General features: G+C 43.3%; 1 protein-coding gene across 27 annotated transcripts in view; it reads left to right on the top strand.

The window, feature by feature from the left end:
* Positions 1–24,777, top strand: part of LOC111243165 (uncharacterized) — a 173,422-nt gene that overhangs the window by 141,415 nt on the left and 7,230 nt on the right. For 21 of the 27 annotated variants that reach the window (XR_002670346.2, XR_002670345.2, XM_022788315.2 and 18 more), the window contains 7 exons: positions 16,320–16,409; positions 17,700–17,846; positions 18,442–18,635; positions 19,034–19,297; positions 21,375–21,449; positions 22,817–23,147; positions 23,599–24,438. Coding sequence is in view for 25 of the 27 variants with exons in the window: in XM_022788315.2 (XP_022644050.1) it covers positions 16,320–16,409; positions 17,700–17,846; positions 18,442–18,635; positions 19,034–19,297; positions 21,375–21,449; positions 22,817–23,147; positions 23,599–24,438 (1,941 nt within the window). In the remaining 2 variants the exon portion in view is untranslated. Of the gene's footprint in view, positions 1–15,818; positions 15,959–16,319; positions 16,410–17,699; positions 17,847–18,441; positions 18,636–19,033; positions 19,298–21,374; positions 21,450–22,816; positions 23,148–23,598; positions 24,439–24,777 lie in introns of those variants that run through there. The other 6 variants (XM_086977563.1, XM_086977568.1, XM_086977567.1 and 3 more) reach the window with 4 other exon arrangements.

The following is a 24,777-nucleotide window of genomic DNA, read 5'->3' as shown; positions in this document are numbered from 1 at the left end:
GTACCGTTCTTACAATACTATGTTAGAAGTTACTGATACTTAGCCGCTAAGGCTAGCGAGAATCATACTCTTGTTTCAATTGTCAGATACCAAGGAAAATGGCAACGAAATCCGTAGCCTAGATAGCCTTGTTTCTTTCTGTAGTGTTTCTGCAGACGAAACGTTGTCGCGTAGTAAAACGCTACTACCTGGATCAATGTGAGGTACTTGTAGAAAGTAATAGCTGGAAGGATATTAGAAGTAGCCGAACCTGTCGCCTGTAGTTAGGAACGTACCCGTATATGTAGAGTGTATGTGAACCCATGTCAGGCTGGCGTAGATCCCATACTGAACGTATTTACGGAAGTGAAAATACAAAAAAAAAAAACTATAATTCATAGTGATTAGTGATTTAAGTGAGTGGTATTGAGGTAGGTTTATGCAGTATTATAAATCTGTTATCCAGCCGGTTTGAAGTCAAGAAACGACTTGTCGAATCAGTCGAAGCTCGACACGCATTTTGTACAATAATTAGGTCAGAAAACGAGCAAAGTGCATAACTCTATAGATGCGGCACAGAGCAGATAGTTAAATATCTGTAGATACCTGAACGCTGGCTGTTTTTTTTTTCTCAGGGAGTTAATGATGCACCCAGTGATGGAGTGTTCAATGAAGCAGTTCTTCCCAAGCTTTATGAGGCTAGATGACATTTAAAATTCACATCTGACAGAAATCGCCTGTCGTCGTGGAGTATTTAAATGGTCTTCTACTCTAACGAATTCTGCTATATCGTACGCGATTTTTCGACGTCACATGGCAACCTGCGGTGATAGAACAAAATCACGTTTTATATAGATTCACACATATACAGTTGAGCGGTCTACGCCAGCGTGCACGTCTTCTCCGTCCGTATCTCTTTCCGCCGCTCCGAACAGCAGCTGACTACGTCTCATATATTGATGCTCCCCTTGGCCGCCGGACTGCAAGACGTTCCGCGACGATCTGTCTGGTTATCGACAAGTCAGTCATAGGCTGCCAAAGGTTGCGCCTCGCTCTTTCCTCTTGAATACATCCTAGTTCTACATGCTTACTAGACCGGCAGGGGGTTTCCTGCTGCTGATGGGGGTTCCCATAGGTTCCCATCGTTTCTCAGCCATCTGTTCTTCAGCGCCCCTCATGCGAACTAAGACGAAGCGAAGAAACATTGAAGACCCTATTCGAAATGGTTCCTACAGCACAGAGCGCGGTGAAGATGAAGTCGAAGGGATGACGGCAACGAATTAGCAACAGACGGCCAAGCGGCGCTAACGGTTAGCAAAGAAGACCTTCAGCAAAATCGAGGTCTCGTTTTCTGACTGCCAATATGTCTACTTATCTACATAAACAGAAATGATGGTTAAAGAGGACGGAGGTTAATTCGGCTATAGTACCCATAGAGATCGTAAACCAGTACTAATAATAAGTGGCAATCGTAGCGACTGCTCAGCACTCGTACTGGCGTTAACCTTCACTGTGCTAGATTTAAATGAACAGTTTGCTTGTCGAAGAGAAGAACATACTTAGTTTGTAACAGATAGTCCTGGTTGGTTCGACATCATTGTTAGGGGATCGGCCCCTGTATAGCGACTGGGAGTGACATCAGCGGTGGCAAATTGCCTTGCCCTCAGCTGCAATTGTCCTGCTGCAGCCGCATTAAGCCAAGAGTACGCGATTCGTTCATGACGATTTTCATACTTATTTTCGATGTGGAAATAAACAGCTATATGAGCTGCGTTACTGTTGTTATAAATTGCTGCTGATAATGTAACCGATTAAGTTAACCGTGCGGCAACAAGTTCGGCAGTGGTAGCCAAATTCGTCTTATTGACAACTGCTAACTGCAGAGACGGTATGGAACGCTGTGTCGCTAACATCTGCACGGTCGTATCAACATAACCAGAAGTTTACGAGAAGTCCTGTAAGGTAGCGTCATGACAGTTCGCGACAGCACCAGCGGTGGATCTGCTGCCCAAGCATACCGAAGGGTGGCTGCCGGCTAAAGGAGTTCCGAGGGATCTGGAAAAGGAGTATGGCACAAATACCCGATGGAAGCAGTAGATGTCAATAGAGAAAGAACAGGCGGTGAGGAAGACAAACAATGACAGTCATTTCCCGGCGCCTGTTTCTTTTGGCCAAAGACGCCAAGTCCTACTTTGGAATCGACTTGCTCTCAAAGCGCCCGCAACTAATACAGCGGTAACAACAACAACGCCAACTAGTTTAAAATAAACATAACGAGCGCTCTCCGCGCAGTCGGACACCGTAGCCGCGGTCATTTCATTCAAGAGCGCGGAGATTTAGCCTTCTATCGCTGTTCAGAGAGGTCGTTGGTTGTTTAATAGTCGAACGGTCTGTCTGACCGTCTGCCTGTTTAGCGAAAACGACGACCAGCATGACGAAGCATTGCTTCTCTACGGGGTCGTAGCCCCTACTGATGCTGCAGGCCGGGATGAATGGTGAGGTGCGCGAATCTGTGCGCTTGCGTGTGAAAGAGCGTAAACAGCTTACCAAAAGCGTTTCGAACTCTGGCTATCTTTGAACCTTGTATCCCTGTGCGATACAAAGCGAAAGCAGGGGCGGATGTGCGACAGAGAAGTTTATAACATAATACACACACAGACATATATATATATATGTATTAAAGAGATTGGCGTAGTCTTTTAGTTGGCTGAGAGAAACGAGCATTTTTCAGCCACTCGCTCTACACCAATGCAGCCAGTTGTATATTTATTCATATAGTTTAATTTTAATATTTGATCGCCGCCATTGCCACCACTGGCCTCAATGGAGTGGCCCTTATATGCCATCAACCCGCCGTCGCTGTCGTCATCGTCGTCGTCGTCGTGGTAATAGTAACTGAACGTTTTTCGTTTGTCCACACTCGCTCTACGATGAACGCTACTACTATTTTTATATATACTAATCTTCGGCGAGTGTCGGTTCAACAGTAGCCTCGCATTTTTGTCCATTTTGTAGGAGATATGGCGATGGCACAACGTTCTATTTTTACACCGAATATGTCCCTCCTCAAACATCTACATATAGCCACAGGAACACACTCAAACATCATCCATTCTACTTTTTCGCAGCCCTTCGCTCTTGGCTGTTCGCGCAGCCGCCCGTCCTCTACTTTTTATGCAAACCACATGCGGGATGTCATAAGGTAGCTTAGGACGCATAGGCGTTCATCACGTATTAACGCTAACTGAGAACAACCTCGAGAGGCTAACGTTGAGGAAGAGCGCAAGACGATGCCACAAATCGAGTAAATTTTTTAGGTGGCATAGAGTGCGGAATATCAGATCCTGAAATGATGGAAGGGCGAGAGTATGCTAGTAAGATGCCTTATATCTTCTTATTAAAATACTTTTTCTATGAGGTTTATTGCTTTCGTCTACTTTCGTTTGGAGATCTGTAGTTATTATACGCACACAAGAGCGCGAGAGAAATTTCGAATCTCCACCCGAGGGTCCTTTCGACAAATATCTCCATAGTCTTTTTTGTGCGCTCGGCAACTCAATTACAGTAACCAGCAACTTCCACTGGTAAACCTGCCGCAGGCCCGTTGTCTGTCGGGCACACGACGACTCGTGCATCTGGAAATTCTGATCTAAGATCTTCCTCTAGCAGCTCAGTAGCCTCTAGCATCATACGTAAGTTGGAAAATGATGGGTATCTGGCAGCCGATCGAGGGACGAACCCCACTAAAGCAAATTTGTGCGATAAACTGAACTAAACAGAAGCGAGGGATCATAGAAGTATGCTGCCACACAAAACGTAGTTTATCGCCCTTCTCAGCCAGCTGCGCCTGTTTCCGGAAGGAACAGGCAAGCTACTAATCTTCTCTGTTCCGCTTCGGCACAATATATTTCAGCTGCTTTTCGGTTAAATCGCTCTCACTACCTAACAGCGGTGGGGCTTTGTGTTCGTCTCCGGATTGGCGATCAGACACGAGGCGAGAGCCACGCGAGAAGCTTCGTCCAGCAAGGCCTGCGAAATGGAACCTGTCAGGCCTGCGGGTGTATTCAATAGCGCGTCCTAACAGTGAACGCGTGTTCCAGATCTTTGGCAATGGAACTTTGCTCAAAGGGATGCAGCATATATAGTACGTCTCGTTCTATTGGCCTATCTTCTTATCTGTGAACTCCCTACTCCACCGTACCATGCATCAGGTCAACGATTTTCGTTGTAGGATCTCTGGGGTTGGATAGCGCGTGGTCACTTCCGTCCGCGAACGAGTTCACTACTACCGCGTTTATCTGACGTCTTCCCGACAACTCGAACAGCTGAAAGTTCCTGTATCAACCAACAGTTGAGTTTAGTCCTTTGTCGTGTTAGAATATCTTCAGCTCTGTGTGCTCGAAAATGTTGATATGATCTTAGTACACCCATAAGCGGCAGCACAACTAGCAGCTGTTCGTTGTATAGCGGTTACTTCAGGATTCGTGGCTGACTAGCTTTCAGGTTATGTTGCTTAGCTCAGCTTCTATGGCGTTCATCTGGCTAGTTCATTGTAGCCGGTCATCCAGATGGCAAGTCTCCTAGAGGACTGCTGATGCCAGTTGATGTTTGTGCTGGGCTAGTAGCGGCATGGCCTCAAAAAGTCCATGGCCGTCTGTATGGAGATCCGCACGGGGTTGCAGTCGACTCATAGTCGAATTGGCCGAGCCAGCTGGCAGACCGGGTCGGCTTGAGCATGAGAAGTGGGTAGCAAGCAATACAGGGCTGACGACCAACATCAACCACCAGCCCTCTAGGCCACCAGACGAGGCCATATGGAGCAGGCGGATATAAAGGTCGCCAGGAAAATCTTCTCGGTCGAGTCCGCTCCTGTTGCCGACCCCTTCTTATTCCCAGATGTCACATAAGGCTTCTTTGTGATCAAAAGTTTATATGTGAATCACAACCTTTACGCTGTCTGCACGCGGCTGCTTTCAGTTTCGTCTCAAGACAGACCTGAAAAATCTTTCTTGGCCAGATACTCAGCTATGACACAGCATGACATGCAGTTTTTTTCATACAATTGAAAAAAGCCTTTCAACTGGCTTTTCAATTATCATCACAAGCATGTCGAGTAGCTTCTTGAGCATATCCGTTATTTGCCAACCTATAAAAGATATTCTAAAATGGAAGACGTTATCTCCTTATTTTGAAGTAATTTTACATATTGGTTGTTTCATAGATGGAGTTCCGTTTGTTTGAGTCACAGCACTTGGTGGGATAAACTAGCTATATATATTAGTTCAGACTCGCACAGACATCAGCTACTTCCAGAGCTATTGAGTTAAATATGGGATCTCTGCATATTAGCGGAAGAGAAGTTGGTCAATGTAAAGTTGAGTTTCCAGAGGGAACGTATCGGTAGCAAATAGGTTGGTTGTATGATTGATGGTTAAGTTATCGAGAGGCACGTATTAAAAAAACATGCTGCGCTTAAAGTTAATGCTATGCGGGATGGGCGTGCCTGCGGTCTTCTTGCTCAGAATGTCAGGGATCAAAGTTGAATGTCAGGGGTTTCAGGGTCGCGCTCAATAGGGTGCGCGACGTAACGGCAAAAAAAAATACGCGCACCGTTTAAAAAACGACCTCTACGAGCTAGATGCGAAATTTTGATCTCATAGGTGTCATGGTTTAACATCTGATACAGAAATTTGCTAAAGCGAAAGTAATTAACAAAGTGCTCTACATAGGAGCTTTTCTGCTTTTCTTTCAGTGCCGTTTTTCTCATACAAAAATATCTTAAAATTTTCATTGCGAATGTCTAATGCGACCAAAAATCCGTTATATTCCCCCAGAGATTTTATACCCTAGATAGAAACGTGGATGTTATTTGTCGTAGCTTATGCGGTTACCTACAAGCCAGGAATACAAGGAACTGAAAGTATTAATAGCTTAGTATTACTTAATAAATTAATAGTACTAGTAGTTCATTCAACGAAGTTCGATAGTAAACAACAAAATAAACCTGCCATCCAAGTGCTCGCACTTTTTACGTTTTTATCGTTATGCCGTCGATCCTACCTACAATGTCGCATCTTTAATAAATACCCTAGGTGCATGTCGGATAGTAATCTGTCACCACGGAAAATCCGTCCGCAGTTTTTCATACCACAGTCCCGTAGCTAAATCATACCGCCGTTCCCTTTGTTGCCCGTTAAACTGGATATGAGTAAAGCAGTGTACACTGCACGATGGGGGCTGACGCGGTGAGAGTGTGCCCTTTTTGATTGGCTCGCGAACGTTTTAAGGGCACAAAAGAGGTTCTCAAATTTGTAACGAGTGTCAGCCTTAAAACGAGAAGCTGAAGAAGCATCTATGGGCATCTTCGTATAAAGTGAGTATGAGGTATTTTTGCCGTCAATGTGAGGTATCAATGTCGACGACAGCAAGCTAGGAATCAGCGGCATAAATCAATTATAGGTTTACCTAAGAGAGATCACTCCGATCAAGGTAGAATCGGCATTGAATGCTGTATTGCCTTGGTCTGGCACTGATATTATTTTCGTTGTACTGCTTGAGCTCTCCAACCTGTCGCTCACCCGTTATATATTACGTCACCCGTTATATATAACTGCATCCGACTGTTGACTCTGATATCAGTGACTAGCATATCCATTAGTTCAGACACTGGGGAAGCATCTTTACAGCTTGTAAGCTATGAGATCGTTTTCCGCCTGGAATAAATCGACTTTTTCGTAAGTCGCTCTTGTATATTCAGTTGTAGAAATTAGATGAATCAATAAAACCTGGAGAGATGTTACCACCCGTATGCATTGAGCAGATGTGATTTATCACACATTGACAGTGACGTCCTAACTCTGTGCTACTTGTCTGATAGTTTCAGAAAGACAACTGATAGCCATTCTTATGCGGACGTAATGATTTAAATTTGTTGTTAAATCAAAGAAGAAAGGTTTACAGAGTGGTTAAATTCTGCTACCAGAGCCATTTCAGCAACAGAGGATATTATTGTTCTCCAATAGAGTTGCACCTGTGAATTCACTAATGCCCAATACGACCCGTTAAATCAACCCATTTCTAAAATATCAGAGATATCTAAAGAAATCTATGTGAATTCGATCGCCTTATTTAATGGTTATCCATCACCTTAAAAACGTTCCCTTACGTCTTTTACAAATCTCCAATTTAATATTCTCAGTTTTCTTCGAACGTGCAAAATAAATCGATCAGACATTAATGACTGTTTGTCATGTGGAAGTCTACTACCAATGATCTGGTTGTCTACTAGCACAGAGTGCTGTAAATATCCAGTTTAATATTTTGATAAGCACGATAACGCTTGAGAAACTTTCGTTGTCTTTTTCAACTCTGAGGGATCTGCGCCGCAGGGTTCGACGGTCCGATGTTTTCTGGTTGATTCGAAATTCAAGAACTGCACCTTGTCATAGAAAACGTCTCAAATAGATAAAGATGAGGGAAAATGAAGGTCGGCGATTCAAACGGAACGGATAGGGAAACGGCAGCAGCCAAGGAGGTAATGACGGTCCTCTCGATGTTCGCCGTCGCCAGTAAAGCCATCGTTTCACTGCTTTCCTTCATGTTCGTCATCATTATAGCTCGACAGAATGGTCGTCAGTCATTGAACCACTCACCGGCCCAGCTCCAACTCCAGATCTTCTCCAACTACTATCTGGTGGCATGCATGCATTCGGTTTTCGTGGCTGTTATAGTGCCCCCTGTTTCCACACAATCGCTGTTCACCACCAGCACCCACCTTACCATTGCGGCCAATTACCGCCATACGCCAGCTACATCATCTTACAATTCTACGACTTTCATATAGACGTCACCATTTACTGGTGTGCCAGTATTGTGCTTAGTTTCGCCGCGCCGCTCTAAAAACTGCTAGTTATATGGACTGAAACCAGCTAGAAAGCTACGGATGAAGCTACCACTGATCGAGAGCAGGTGCGTCGAGGCCACCATTGAAGCAAGCCTCAAACCAACAGCCGCAGCGATAGAAACTACGATATAAGATCTGTTGATGCCAGGTGACAGCCGGCTGATACCTTATTACTGGCCTGACTTGGCCTATGGTTGTCACAACGATCTACAATCACCTCTGTTACTAGCATAGGTTCTACTTCTGTTATACGCTATCCTATCGTTGTTACTACTTCGGGTAGTAGAGCACTGCTGGTTGCCGTCCTATGGCAGGCGATACTTGATGAGGTACAGGTTGGTTGGGGGGTGCGTAACAGGAACCTGTTTAGTTCCATGCCGCCATGATGGCCTGAAAACTGTGTAAAGTGCTGTTTTACAGAAAATCGGCTCTACTTTTTAAGATTTATTTGATTTCGCCTCATTGCAACCTGTGGTCCGTATTGAAGTCTTTTTCGTGCAGAATGCGTGCGAAACTCTTTGCATCCAGCCACCCGTCGATAAGTCAATTGATGTCAGGCGACGTCGACGGGAATTGCTAGAGGGTTTTTCGGTTCTAGGATAGAAGTTGCTAGTACGGGCTCCATTAACAAAGTGAAAAAGGGAGTACGATATGATTACGCTGTAGAACGTAGTGCTGAAGAGACAGCAAAGGTTAGACTATGGGTGAATTCGCGTGAGACATCAACGTCTCAGTGTTTGAAGAGACTCATTTATCAACAGTCAAACATTAAGCTGTAGGTTACACTGTATGGATGCCTGCACCTGTAATAAGTTCAACAGACCATGGCTTATTGAATACCTATCTGCACAAGAAAATCTGTGATTTATACGAGCGTGACGGTAGCGAGCAAAAAACAAGCCTGCAATCTGGGACGTTATAAGCTAGACGAAGACCTGGACGTGCATGGTAGAGAGATCTCATTATTGATAAATTGCCATGACAGCTTTCACAGGTATTAAAATGCATCCTAACCTAAATATCATGACTCAGTGAAAAGAAGTTACACTTATTCTGTATAGCAATGTACCTGTTCTGCATGAACGTTTGATATTTGTACGTTTAGATTATGCTTGTTTAATTAGGACCGTGCACAATTTAAAATACGCATCAAGGTTTTACTGTGCAGCTTAACTTACAAAGTGTCTGGCATAAATTAGGAGATATTTCGACGGACGGTTTGAAAACGTTCATTATTGCCAATCGGAAAATATTTTTGGCGCCAAACTACGACCGAAACAAGAAGGTCATACAAGAATCGCTCGAATGATTTACCGGGAGCGCAATTGTAAGGTATTATGCCATCAAAGTCAAGCAGAAGGTCTCAGAGGACAAGAAATGGTTTCTTGTCTCAAGCAGGAAAAGCCAGGCTGTGCTCGACCAGTCCACCTAAGGCGCAGCCCAGGTTCAAGTCTACTATATCACTATGTGTGTCATGAGCGAAAAAACAAGTCTCACGTTGTAAACCATATGGGCAGCACTTAAGTTGTCTGTGTGCCGCTTATGTTCCAAAGTGAAGCAACTGGCAATTCCCATGAATCTAGGTATCTGTCTGAAATGTTTCTATTTCAGCCAAGTAGTCTTGTTTTTATATCAGCGTATATTTTGCCCAAAACAAACTATGCATACAAATACAATACAGACAAATCATCTGGAAATAACTTTAGCTCTCTCCTACAAGTCTGCACGACAATATGTCATATACGGTATAAGTATGTGTTACATGTCTGTAGTGTGCATGATGCCTAAACAAATGCTCTGTCATTAAATCTATTTATTTGGCCTTTCCAAGTCTGCGTTAAGACACGTATTTCTTCTCATTCCTACAGTCACCATTACAAATGTACGCTGGACGACGGACTTCTAGCACTTCACGGGAACAAATAGATCTACAGGCAACTGATGAAATTAGCTTAGAAAGAACGTTCACTTTTCAAAATGAAGGCGCTCTTAAAGCACCTTCCTTCGATGCTAATTTAAGCTATAATCGCGTCTGTATGGCTATTACTATCAGTCGATATAGCGATGAAGATCAGCGACTGTTAAACCGCACCAGCTAAGCAAGGAACGGGTTTTTTCATTTAGCAAAAGCAAATAACGCCTTGTACGTAAGGGGGGTGTGTCTGCAACCTTATCGAGTAGCTTCATTAAAGCTCATCCAACTTCAAAGAATTAGGTTTACCTTTCTCCAACGCTATGTCTACTTGTAAAAAAAAAGACAGCTACCGTATACCAATATCTTTTCTTCTTGTTGATGTAACAATGTTTTTTTTGCGCCAGGTTCTTCTTTCTACATCCAAGTCCCGTTTGGCTGATCCGAACAGAGATGCGACGGCTATTCGCCAGTTTTCGGAGCGCTAACTGTATCGTATCTGACGCATTAACTGCACCTTGCCTATCTTGTGGTCATTGAGCGATGCCGGTCAGAACATTCTGAGTACACTGACAGTCCTGAACGTAGTGTGTTACACCATCGCCGGTGGAGTGCCATACCATTAGTACCACTCCTTAAATACCACACCGAATGAATAGTACCACAAAGAAGAACGGTGGCGAAAGCAGTAAGCACTACATGTTCGCTGCGAACAACGATCCAGCGACGCTATTTGAGCATAAGAACGCATTAACTTTACATACTACTTGTATTTTTGCGTATTGGCAATGGTAGAATATGTCCGAACTTGCCGCCTCTTTAAAAGCTGAAAATGATTGTAAAGGAAGCAGAGAAAACACGGAGACATTATGCAGACGACGTCAACATTCGGCCTGCTTATGCACCTAATATGTATAGTACTTACGGTCTTAGCGTGCCGACAGTGATGGCGCCTTCTAACGATCCTAATATTCCCGGGCAGTCCGAAAATGGGTAGGCCACAAATAGTGCAGGCGATAATTTAACTCTGTATGCATTCCATATGTACGTACAACAATAATTATAATAACATTAATAATATTATGATTATTATTATTAATGACACGGAGTTTCAGCACGGACAGACGAAAAATCTTCTTCATTTTCTGCATTGTTTTATCCATATCCGTTGTACTATGCCGCCGAATGTGCGGCTTGTAGCAATCGTACTTATTACAGAAATAGATAACCGGCTCTTACGAAATCTATCAGAGAGAGGGCTTCTGCAGATCATATTATTAGTGAGATCAATCTAGCAAGCGAGCTGGTAACGCTGGTGTTGTTTCTTCTTCGATTGATTTATTTTATGCGCTAGAATGGAAAACTAGATTTGCTAGAAGCCTGGCCTTTCAAGCGCGCTTGTCTGTAACTCAAGCAAAGACAGACTGTCTGGCTGAGAAAAAGTCGGCCAGACAAACAAAAAAAAAAAAGATGCGGCAGCCAGATGTTAATTCGGACTGAAATGAATGGGCACAGAAAGCAAAAAGCCAAAATGTCAAGGTAAATCCGAGATTTGACAAAGTTAATTTCTGAACCACGTACTTGTTTTGATTGATTGTTGAGATTCGCTTTTAAGTGAACCGCCGGCAATACTGGCAGTGGCCAAAACCAATGCAACCGTATAAAATGCGACGGGTCTTTCTCGTTAGAAAAAGTTAGATGCAAATGAAAGCACAGAAGTGATAAAACTAGTAACGAGGCCATGATCTTTTAAGTAGTTGAGTAGCTTAAACAGAATTGTGGATAAATCCGCAAATGTTATTGAGAATCTCTTGAAAAATTCAAATGGGAGACCATGACGACCACGACGATAGCAGCGTCACGTGCGCGTGCTGCACTAAGGAACGAAGCAGCAGCTGTCCTGTCCGTATGGACAAGGGTAAATGGGTTAAGATTAACTTTGTTTAGGACTCTAACAGTGAATACATGCGCTACGCTGTATTTATTCAAGTGGCGTAATGGATATCATGCCGCACGTTGCTTTTGGCCCCATTTTTAGGACATTTGGAAAATCCCTTGAAGTAGTTTTGTAAACTGAACAAAACTCGTATAACCCATATGATGCGAGATGTTTTAAACAACTCGATATAGTCTCTCCAGCACTATCGACCTCTACTCCTGATATGTTGACCATTACTCAAAGGGTTAACAGCAAAATTTGATTGATTAGAGTAGCACGAATGCCCTAACGAAAGCTGTTAGAAGCTGATATTGTTGCAGACGCATCTGTATTGGTAACTTTACCTTTTTCAAATGGGTGACAACTGACACTAGCCGAAATATTTACATAAACTATAAACAAGTATTAGTGTCGGCACAAGGTAACACAAGAGTGTAGAATAATTGACGGACGCCCATATAGTGAAGTTGTAGTACATCACATTCATCAAGCAACAATGCATATATGTCTAATCGAGAAGATATCGTTCGGACATCGTTCAGGGCTATTTATATGTCAGAAATCTGAGATAACCCTTGCTGGTCGTCTAAACCGTTGTTTGTCTTCGACAAGCTCCTTAATTTAGTTGCCACTTAGTTGCTATGGGGGACCTAGCAACGACGGATCTACATGCTTGGCAATGTTCCCAGCCGGCAGACTCTGCGGTGGCCACTTTTCCTGTTTCTGTGGTAAATGTTTAGGTTAGTAATCATTGTAATATTCAACAAATCACAAGCCCTAATCATACAAAAGCGGATGATATTAGATGATCGTGCGTTCTAGACGCTGTTTATTAGCAAAAGCATAATTTTTATAGGGGTAGATCTAGGCAAACTTTTCAGAAGCAAAGCTACGATACGCCTCGTACTGCTTTCTAGCTAATGAATACATATAACGCACAATTTAGAACGATATGACTGCTTCCTTTCTGAAATAAAATGTTGTGCTTTGTTACATCTGTAAGACCTACCAGTAATGTAGATTTGACAACAATATTTGTTGACGAAGGAAAGAATCGCCTGCTGATATTACCGAGCAGGGTCGGCATGTGGCAATCAAAATGTTAAACATATGGAAATTATGTGACTTACTGATGCTGTCGTTTGTACGCGACAGGTTTCACAGGGCTTCGTGTTTACCTAACGGCGCGGCGTATCCAAGCACGTTTCCTTCGATTTTATTTCGATCTGTAAACGATTGTTAACAAATAAAATGAATCGCAGCGCAACGGACGTAGTAAAGTGGAGAATTATATCAAGCTGGTTTATGCCCTTAAAGCTAGAATGTGTATATATATGTTGCGGATGTGCGCGGATTAGTTTTAGCCCATTTGACTCAAAGATAACGTCCGGGACAGGGGTTCGAGCACTCGATGTATAGAGTCGAATTATAGCTAGTAAGTAAAGAGTTCTTCAGATTGTCACAAACTGTGCCTGTGGCTTATGTGCTTATGGCTTATAGTGGTTTACATAGTTTTCGAGTTGTACTTTAAAGGTTAAATATTAATAAGTAGCTAAAACCATCGAGTAGCGAACGTGAAAGTTTATTAAAGTTGATCTGCAATCAGTGGTATATTAAAAATTTCTGCTTCTAACCTTCGTTCGTACGATCATTCGTTTTAAATTCGAATCTTGTGGAAATTGTTACGAACTGCATTACTTTGCTATTATTACTTAGCTGCTACTGTAATCGTCGATTTCTTAACCTTTTTCTAGCTCACGCTGTCCATAAAATAAGAGTATATTATTTATTTAGTCTTTAAAGCAGAGCATGGCTAAATCATACTCGCCAGTTAAGGGCAGTCCGGGTCGAGTTGGCATTGTTTACAAGAGTGACCGTTTGATCGCGAAAAAAGAACAAAGATTCACAGTTCATTCATCTTATACTTCGGTCTATAATCAAGTGCCGTGTGAGTACTACGGCAACACGTTGATCCTTTTCAAGCAGACAAAAACAAAGTGGGCAAGATCCGAGTCAGCCAGAACGACCCACGACCGTGCGACCCGTAGTAATTTCAAGGCTAGCGCCTCACCCAGTTTGTGTTCATTGAGAGGAGCTATAGAGAGAAACATACACACAACATGTTTGTATATTCAAACTCCACAAGCGGTCACAGTGAAAAAAATCAAGCAGCTGCAACCCACATGCGAGCCTTTGAGGCGCAAGTCCTTGCTCTCTGTCTGCTTTTTGTGCTTACATCTCTCTATAATTTACTCGGTTGTAACTTGGCTAGAGCGATCCGAGGGGCACAGGACGTCTGCGGACAAGCCTAGAGATCCTTCGAGCAAAAATGGTGAGCCACACAGCAGCAGGAGCACCAGCCTTACCCAATGGCAAATCTGAACATCGGGCAATCACGAGAGAGTATTTCACCCTGGTGACGACGATGACGATCGTAATAGTGGTGGCGTTCTCTAGCTATTTTTTTGAACCATTGTTTTTTGTGCATTACATACGGCTCTGTTTAATGTTATAGTGTTTGCAATTTTCAAGTAAAGCTGATTTACACATGAATCGCGTGAACTTTAAATGCTCTCGTTCTTCGCGGGCCATATTGGACCGTGTCATGCTCAATGCATGCTTGCGTTCGTTAAGTAAGTCCAAAAACTTATTTTTGGTTTTACAAAGGCATTTCCAGTCTGATTATATCTCTGTAGTTTCCGCTGCAGGACACCGCTGTTGTGTGGCGACTTCTTTAGCCAATTGGTTAATAAATAAGATCTATGACTATCGATTTGCTAAGGATCAGTTTCTATAAATGTGGATGCTCACCCAGAAGCTGACTAAGTCATCTTCCAGCGACTATTTTTCGGTCCTCCACCGGTTAGATCACCGGAACGCAACAGGTTTTAGCTTGCAACAATAGCTTTTGTTGTTGTAAATTCTCCTCCTCTCCTCTTCTTCTCTTTACTAGGCTGCGTAGTAGCCGGGGGTGAAATCAGAAGGTGAGATTTGCACGGAACCGGAGAGGTTGCCCGCTTCGATGATATGGTCCGTGGCTTTAGAGTTTTGCGACGAGGAGCGGCTCCTCTTCCCTGGGGACGTCTCTCGTAAATCGTGCCTAATGTAAGGGAAACCGCCTTAGAGACGGTGTGGCTTAAGCCCGAGGTTCACTTAGTAAGAATGTTTAAATCGCTGTTCTTGACCAGTGTTAAGAGATTTGACATGACACACCTATGTAAAACAATCGAACGAAGATAAAAGCTCAGTGCTTACGCGTGTTTGTACCTATGTGCTGAAAGTGGCAAAGGGTTTTAAAAGTAGCAAATTCGAAAACGACGTTATCTAAGATTATTTAAAGAAAAGTCGATGTTGTTCTCTTTAATTAATAATGTCCGATCCTTGCGGATATCAGTTTTCGCGCTAAAGTGATGTGAAATTTACACTTGGAAATCGAAACTCAAACAATACAGTCTAATAGATCTGATATATGGCCATTGTATTTAAATACAGTAACAGTCAAACAACGATGGATGGGCTCGTATAGCTCGAATCTTGTTCTAGTTTTTTTTCCTGAGAACTTTTTTTGGGAGACACTGAACAGTATAAAAGTATATAAACTCTAATGGAATTATCAGCAGATATTGGGCCGGTTTGTTCGGCGCAGCTGTTTCGCTAAAGGGTAAATGAATCTCTTGATATTCTTGCGGCGATTTGAATTGACTGAATGCTATTCGCGCCATAAAAACGATTAATTAATTAAAAAGGGGGTTTCAAGTCGACCAAGTAAAAAGCCCATTAAGATATATGTTAATCAATTTATTTATTAATTTTAGCTATTTGGGCAATGACGAGATTTCCAATGATCTGTATTGGACATAAACATGTATTTTGTGTCAATATTTTTATTTGTAGCAGACCTCTTGCCCTTTTGGAGGGAAATTTAAAACCAGTTCCATTTGAAAGGTTTTCAGTAGTAATGCAGTGAATGCAACAAAGACATGATGATTCGGTCAGTCTCTCGCTCGAATGTCGATCGCTCCGACAAACAATGCGCTAACGATATTCTGTCTATTGTCCTTTTATTTATGTTGTAATCATTTTAACAATTTGATTTATATATGTATATTTGTAAGTGGATTGTTTGGACTCGAATTTTGTGTATGACCATATTGATAAAGAACGTCTGTAGCTTAATGATTTTTCAAAATGAGTCTTCATCGACATAGCCGGCTACAAGAGCAAAGTAAGAATTATGCTTACGAATCAGTATATGTAGACATTGTAGGTAGTATTGATAGTTTTTACTGTTAGTTCACTATTAATATTATAACATTTAACTAAAGTGGCATATATATATATATATATAGAAGGCAAAGGCTTTCGAGACTGGAAATAATAGAACGAGTTAAACATAGAAGTAAGCAGCAGATGCTTTCACATGATTGATTGATTGATATAAAATTACCGGCTGTAAATAGATGGCCTCGAGCTAAATGTGGTCCATACTCACGAGGGTATATATTTTTTTGCATTGATTTAAAAGTAATGTAATCACACTACTTGTATATACTTTTAACATATATACACATATATTTGTTTTTCAGAAACAAAACGAAAGAAGTTCCACCCATTTCGAGCGGTTCGTAAAATCTTTCGCTGGGGCTCAAAAGTGAAACGTGTCAAATGTTCTGAAGGTCAGTGTCTATGAGAATGAATTTCGGCATTTTATCGGCACTAGGTAGCATATCGTTAAAGTAAAAACGTTTCATTATTTGATCATTTTCAAGTCGTTGCGTTCGTTATATATTGTTTTTTAAGTACCTTTGCCAATAGGCCACTCACTCCCCGCTTGACAAACCTTGGAAATTTATATTTGCGTTCGTGAATACAACATGTCTATGTGTTCCAGATAACCCCGATACACTCACACCCGGTCACTGTATGTAATCGTTTGAATGTCCCCTTCATTCGCCCTGTTTCTATACTGACAAACTACATTCAAAGACGAACTCTCCGTAATTCTTAATCACCCCCGTATTCGAAGCGATCATCGCCACCGTGGTCTCTGGGGTTGTAGAATCGGAAGGTCGTACGACGTTAGCTGACTCCGTCGCAGCTGCCCCTAGCGTAGATGTTTCAGACACTTCGGCAGCTTGAAAACAACCTTGAGGGGGTAGGATTACCGCTGGCGTAATCCGGAGTCTGGTTCGAGTCACCGCTGCTATTACTACCTGTGCCGTTTTTAACCGCCTTATCATATCACATAGAGCTAAGTCACAGATTTGAAAAGGGTTTCGTCAGTCGTTTATCCTAGCTTTCCGTGCTTTTCTATGAGGAAACAACGCAACGAGATACAGCGAGAGACAGATGAAAGTACGGACTTGTTCTAGACAGGAGTATATGGTTTTCTACGAGAATGCAGATTCGCTTTGCTCCAGAGAGATTCGGTAGGCCTCCGTACGCGACCAGTCTTTCCTGTATCAGAGATTTAGCTGGTTGTACGTCGGCAACATGTACACAGTCGTATCACATGCTAATAGATCGTGAGGCTACCGAGCAGAATGGTTCCCTTAATCAGCTCTCACGATTTGGCCAGATGTGTTTAGGTAAGATGCGCTGTTAGTTGGACTGTTGATCTTTCGAACGATTCATCCACCACGACTTCGGCCAAATCCATTTAAGTCTAGCCATCGCTTACTACTGTGACGGTTCTCGAAGACATACACGAACGTCATCAGTATATTATTTTTCATTGTTTTGTGTTGCATGAGTCACTATTACGTCATGTTTGTCCTACGAAAACGCTGCGGAACATCAAATAATATGCGTTATGATTGACAGCTTCTCAATATAAGTTTCAGAGTACACAATGCGTACGCTGAAAAAGTATATATACATATGTATATCATTTTCTTTTACCGAGTGACTGCGCATGAACTAATTTTCTATTACATGTCCCATCTGGTGTGGTCATCATTCTTCAGGTGTTTCGTCAGAAGGCGGTGGGATAGTCACGTCAAAGAAATCTCTTAGCGTAGGAGAGCTTCGCCAGGCAGCGTTAGGTGACCCACTTGACCCAAACATGGATCTTGACGATCATTCAATTGACATCAATGACCCGACTGGTCTCGGTAGGCTTCTATCAATAGAATTCAAAATTTTCCCGCGTCTTCTTGTGCTCTCAGCTTGCAAGTACCTAACGGTTGAAACCATTTTGGAAAGGGCTAAAAACGTTGTTATTGAACTGCTCTAAAAGGTATTCTGTTAATATTCTAAATTCGATCGAATCGTTCATTTTGTTAATATTATTCAATTTTATGCATTGCTTAGACTAGATCGTCATCTCTATTCTTCTCTGCAATGGAATCTGCAAGATGTCACAAAAAAATTTCTTCTTGCTTGAGATTAGCCCGTAGGTCTGAATATATGGTTTTGAAAGCCTCAATCAGCCGGTTTATGGTACAGTGATTTCAGTTGTACTAATGAAGGAGCACTCAGTCAAGTCGATGAATATGCTAGCTTGATCGGCATCAAATTGGCTGATAGATAATTTAATATAATAACACATTGACCATCCATACCGCTTCATTATCACGGACAGTTTCGCCTCCTTTGGTGTTCAGATTTCAATCAGGTCCGGTCAGTATAAGCTTGTTTTTTAAAGACAACATCATCAACTCCTGCTTCAATGAATAATAAATAGAATCACTTCGGCCTTATGCTCAGCTGTAGGCAGCGGCGCAGGATGTGGAGTGGCAGCCGGAGCTGGACCAGGCGCAGGACTATACTCAATGGCAGGACTGTCATTATCACACGATTCGGTATTCAGTCCGGACACGTCGACCCCTGCAGAGATGGGGCAAATCATCCATCCGGTGCCTGTAATGACTGGCATTAGCATCACCAACAGCCTCTTCAAGGTAAACCAGCCTAGTTAGTCGCACCTCTAAACAACAACAACAACAACCCAGTAAAGGAGAATATCAGATAGTTCAAATTAACTTAATTCCTCAAGTAACGTCGACATTTAAATACCTGTACAAATATCTTCAGCTATACACGCTGATGATATAGACGGTAGAGAAAGATAAAGCATCGAAATTAAAGTGGAAACGATAGCGTAGGTGTTTTTAAAGGTAATTTCTATTTTTTTTTCGTCCAGTAGGAGTTCGAGCACAAATTGGCAATTACGTTTCCCCACAATTAAACCAAACTCGAAACCAAAAAGCGAAATAACTTTTTTTATGATTCCCGAGCTCATTGCAGTACAGTAACCGCTACGTATTTGTCTAAATGCTTTTATTTTTAATTTTAACAGAACGAGTTGTTCAATCGCGTTAGAGCTAGACAAGCTGGCGAGGAAGACAGCGACGAGGAAGAAGATGAGGACCCGGGTCTCCCCCGGAGCCCTTGTTCTCACACACCGCCCAATGCGGGCGAGCATGCCTCTGAAGGTGGCCTGTTACTGCCTTGCGGCGGGGTAATTGGATCCGACGGACGCGTCCCTGGAACTCTTGGGACACACGCAGGACAGCACCCTCTCACAGGCAGCATCGCCAGCATCTTGCAGCACTCCTCACCCGTCAGTGTCCCACCCTATGCGATGTTTATTTATATTGCCAAAATAATTATCCATCTGCTGCTGTTAATGGCTAGTGTTTCGTACGAAAACGATATGATTAGAGTTCGTTATCAAATATCGTTACATTCATGTCTCGCTTTTGCTCGAATTTACATTGTCTGCTTTCAAGACAGCCGGTATTATGGCGCCAATGTATACGGAACCATGATAAGATATTGATAATATCACATGCCATAAATGTTGGGAGCGTTTAAAGCAATAACTTTACTTAATAATAACGATATTGAACGTATCGGCTGAATAAGTGGATAATAATCGATGTCAATCCAATTCGCAAATGAATGGCTTTTTCTAATGAAGCATACTTATGGGGTAGCGCTGCTCATCTTTCACTGTCAGCCAGTGGCGTGAAGGTATCAAAATATTTCTTTACTCATATACGAACTAGCTTTTCTGTAGGAATACTCCTTCGTTCGATTCTGTGGAAAAACGTTCACGCTCGTCGTCTCGCAAGGCCATCATGTGTGCTATGTGTATGCCCTCCCATCATTTCCTGGGAAGTTTAAGCCTACTCACTTGGCAAGGACAAACAGAAGTCTTCTTCCATTCCCTTGAACAAACGGCACTCAGCTTGATGCATCAGATCTCGTAGCCTTAGAGGCAGTTAAACCATTGTAGAACCTGTGTTCTCTAAAAACCAACTCGCTAAATACGTATACCGAAAAATATATAAAAAGAAAAATTGCAACCTAACCATGAACACTCCTATTTCTTCATTGCGTGGCTCCTGGCAACAGCGAACAATTTATGGGGTCGGCTTGCCGCTGCCGCCACTGCTCCGCCCGCCATATTGGGTGTGTCGTGTTCTACAAAGTCTTGCGGTCCTCGGGCGCTCGGCGAGATCTGTTACACCCGTAGCAGCAGATGGAGCAGCAGGAGGGTTTGCTTACGCGTAATTAGCCTACCTAACACCGTCTGTATTCGCTAATGTTGGCAGGTTCTTCGTCTTTTCCTTCGTTCCAAACTCCCGTTGCGGGCTTAACTCAATGAGCCTACGCGGCCGAAATAGTCTTTGCTCATTAGGCCGTTCCTTCTAGGCCAAATGGCGTGGAAGAAAGATGAAAGAGAGGGTGAGATAGAAGGGAGAAAGCATTCGCCTATTGCGTCCGTAACTTGGGCCGATAGCTTTCTGTTTCCTGTTTTATCGATGATGCATACATATGGCATGTTGTTGTGTAAATGTTACGTTCTCTGGCGTAGTTCTTGACAGGGGTCTACTTACGTTGTCAGTGTCAGAAAAAGACTGTTACGACAGCGGTGGTTAAATATTTTAGGCTGCTTGGCAGCCCCTATGGGACAGACACTCGATGGAGCCTATGAAGGGACAACCGAAACATCAGAACGATCCGCCGCTGTGTTCCGTATTTGACCGTTGTCTTCCTTTGCCACGGAGAGGGAAAGAGATAGCTCGCGTGCGCAGGTTATTCATATGCTAGCACACGGAGCCGCCCGAGATCAGGAAGCGCGGCCTGACAGGCAGCATAACTTGGGCCGGCATTTCAATGAGCGACAGTCGAGTGCAACGCTACAGTAGGGTGGATAGGTCAATGAATTGGTGCTTTGTTGTAGCACTTTCCAAGGTAAAATTTACGTGCTCGCAAGAGTTGCGTAACAACTGAGTCGGTTCTCGTGAGTAGTGCAATGCGGCTTGACAAGACGAAATACTTTACAAAAAGGCCAGGATTCAGAAGAGATTGTATGTGTCTGCAGTACTAACGACTACAGCTGTTTCCTATACGTTACTGGTCCGCAGCTGACGAAGGGCAGAAGGTTTTTGTTATGTGAGTTAATAGCTACATCCGGCTGAGCAATCTAGAAATACGAGCGAAGTTGTCCTTGTGCGCGAGTGACAGTTAGCGGGATCTAGTGAAACACGGAACGTTACTAACGTGAGTTTTGTACTTTTTCTCTACTTCTGCTGTGGCTACTGCTGACGTGTCGTTTCTGCTGCGGCAATTTTTTGTGGTGGTTTTCCACTGGTCGTCGAGTTACCCCTTTCGTGATGGCTGTGACACAGGGCAACAAAGCGAAAGCGAGGAGCACGTGCAGTGCGGGCAGCCTCTCCAGTATGCTTAGTTCCGAAACGGACGAGGTAAGTTAGCTCACTCTTGAAAAATCTGCAGAGAATTGGACATTTACTTGACAGTGCATTACTTAAAAAATTTAAATAGAAAAAAAAAATTTCTGCGAAATGCTGTTGAGAAATTCAACGATACGATTGCTTACTTATAAATTCTGCATATCGCAAAAGCTTTGAATAATAAGCACAACACTCGTATCTAATTCTCTGTGTCCGTCTGTAAGATTTATTAGTCTTAGTAGATCAGTTTCCCAATTCTCAGAATTTCTACTGATATTTGTTTGTTCTGCCGTATCAGTAAGACGGATTAATTCGGAGTGAAATTTTTAATCTGTTCATAGAAGTGTAGCTTATTAGTTATGGTATCTGATAGCCTTTTTTATCGTTTGATTACGGATTGCTTAGTGCATTGTACTAAACAGCATTAGGAAGTTGTGATTATTATAAGCATTTCTAACTTTCTTTTATATGGGATAATGCAGGCAAAAAATGGAAACTTAATGATAAATTTTTGACTAGTTGCCGATGAAAGAAACGCGGCCCCTTACAAGTCTGTTTCCATTTCGTACGCTAGCTCCTCTTCTCCCAAGTCAGCAGTGACGGGAAGAAGTCTAATTCCTAGTTGGAGTATTTCTCCGTTCCGTTCTCTACCTCAAGGCATTAACCCGATTTTGACGGAGGACTAAATATACTCTTGGAACTCCATATCACATATGCAACATTGAACCTCATACGGGACTGTGAGGGATCAAACGTACCACAGTTAAACCAGTGAATGGCCGTCGGCCTGTGGGTAAAGGTGCTGATCTTGCTACTGACATCGAGCCACCCGTTTAGAATTAGCTATTAAAATTTAATTTCATACATATCACGCAATATTATAGAGCCACCGTTTTTGCTTGTTAGTATTAGTTATTTAAGGGATTGGGGTGAGCTTATGTTGTGGAATAGACTGACTAGTTTAGCAGTAAATGAATAGTGATTGCCGGCCAATTGAATAGAAACGTGAAGTTTGTATGCTGGAAGAAAGCTCATCGGCGTTCTTTCAAAGAAAACCAAATCGCTTGGGGAAAGATTAGTCATAACTTCAAAGGAATTTTCTGCAGCTCTTCTACGAGGTTGTCCGTCCATCGTCATGTCGCAGGTCCATCGTTTGTGGAAGAGAATGCAGCCGATATTACTTTTCCTCGGTATATTTGTATCTAGCAATAAGGTATTAGAGAACTTAGGACGAGTCCATATGTTTTGCGGTTACCACACCCACCATTTTACTAACCTCAGTTAGGCTTATGTTACTTTTTCTATTTATTAGAACGACGCCTCTTTAACACAGATCGTTGTTCATTAACATGACGCGTCCATAACACAAATCTTCGCAGGATTCACTGAGTGCAGGCGCTTCAAACAGTCAGCATAGTTCAGTTGGCGTTAGCGGAGGGGGCCAAAGCAGTGGCAGTGCCGTTGGGGGCGGGGGCGTCGACAAGGGCGGTCAGATGAGTCACAATGCGGCCCGTCACAAGATCGCCATCAAGCCCAAAAAGAACCACGGCCGAAGGAGGCCTGTGCGGGCCACCCCCACGGAGCCTTCCCTCCCTGCCACACCTGAGGAACGCACCACTCCGTCAACGGCCGACGACGAGGCTGCGATACCAGCGTACAATAATCAAAGCCTCTCAAACTCGAACTCGACGGCAGAGTTGTTAGATATTGGTAAGTTACAAATGTGTGCAGAATGGTATATGTCATATCGTGCTTGAATGATTACGAAACTTTTCAGAGGTAAATAATTGAGATCTGACAAAGTTTTCGAGTAAGTGATATCTATGAAAAGTATCAGTGTTTTGGTCAGTAATGCAAGTCCCTTCATTGATGGACCAATTTAGATGCCTTTCGCGGAAGTAGCAATACAGTCCATTGCTTAAATCAGCATTCACTAACCAAAGCGATACTGTCCCTATATATGTGTTTATGTGTGTCCTTATTATTGCCCATCTTCCCTTCGCCTTGCGTCCGCTTTGAGACGACAAGCGCGCGACGTGTCAACTCGTATGTCACTGAGATCATTTCTTGCGCCTTATTTTTCGCTTCGCTCATATATATATGACCTACCTACCTACCTACTTAGTAACCTAAGGCTTACTTCTCTCATGCCTGCCGATAGCGTGTGGTGCTGTTGCTTTTGTTTGTTTGTTTGGGCGTCCGTGTGCGAATGTGTGCCGTTCTTTTACAGAGACGAGCGGAGGGTCAGCTTCGGCGGTTTCTAGCCGCCCAATGTCCACCGACGAGGAAGTAGCCACAACGATTTCCCCCCTCGCGAATTTGTCAGCGACTCCCGTCAGCCAGAAGTCGTCCCCCCTTCCGGAGTGTAGCGGCAACATGCTCGTTGCTGGACTGCCGCAGTCCGCAAATGCCGATAACAGCAGCGGCGGGCATGGGAGCCTTAGTCGATTAGTTTCATCGCAGCAGCAGTCGCAGCAGGAGAAACGACGATCGGCAGCAGCCCTACTTGACGAGACGCCCGAGCCCGTCATAGTAACTCCGACCCATCAGGGTCAGACGTTGATGCAGTCGGGCCTAGGCGTCCAGATGTCAGATCAAGCGGACCTACTGCGGCAGTCAGACGTCAGTCCGAAAAGGCGGCCGACTGGAGGCGTGGCCATGATTAGCGTGCAATCAATTCAGGGAGCCCTGAACAACACCAGTAGATCGCTCGGTAGCCCAGTACAGCGGAGCAAAAGCATGAAGGTAGAGAGCGCGGACGGGTTCAGGGCGGGACAGTGTCAGAACGAACTGTCGCCGGGCGGTCGTCCCCGAGGCCTTAGGCCGGTGTCGCAAATAAGTGGCGATCTTCGGCCTGACCTTGACGTCGACACCCGCGACAATAAGGTGCCTCTTTCCGCCCAGAATTCGCCCGTTAAACGCGGATTTAACGTCAGCTCGGATTTCTTCCAACGCTCAAAGTCCTTCTCCGCCAAAGTTTCTGAAACACATCAAACTTTAGGTATGGCGGGTATAAGCGTCGGATATGTCCTGCTGGACGACATGAATATATATACATATGCATAGGAAAGAGTTTATTGCTACTGATAGGTTTTGTGGCATAGTTAAAATGTACGGTACACTTTACCTGTTTCGTATTAGTGGCAGGTATCCCTTAATTAACTTAGCCACTAACATCTTATTTATTAGTGGGTCGTTAAACACTTATGCAGGGTACATTTGTGCACAATAGTCGCTTCGTACAGCTTCACGTGACTCACCCGCTCTATAATACTGTCGCTACATTAGCCAATTATGTTGTTATTACTACGACATAAAGGAGAAAGCAAAGGGACAGAGG

The sequence above is a fragment of the Varroa destructor genome, unplaced genomic scaffold (assembly GCF_002443255.2).
Source record: "Varroa destructor unplaced genomic scaffold, Vdes_3.0 BEIS01000001.1, whole genome shotgun sequence".
Classification (NCBI taxonomy): Eukaryota; Metazoa; Arthropoda; class Arachnida; order Mesostigmata; family Varroidae; genus Varroa; species Varroa destructor.
The sequence above is the reverse complement of the archived record's forward strand: the minus strand, read 5'-3'. Positions and strand labels throughout refer to the sequence as shown.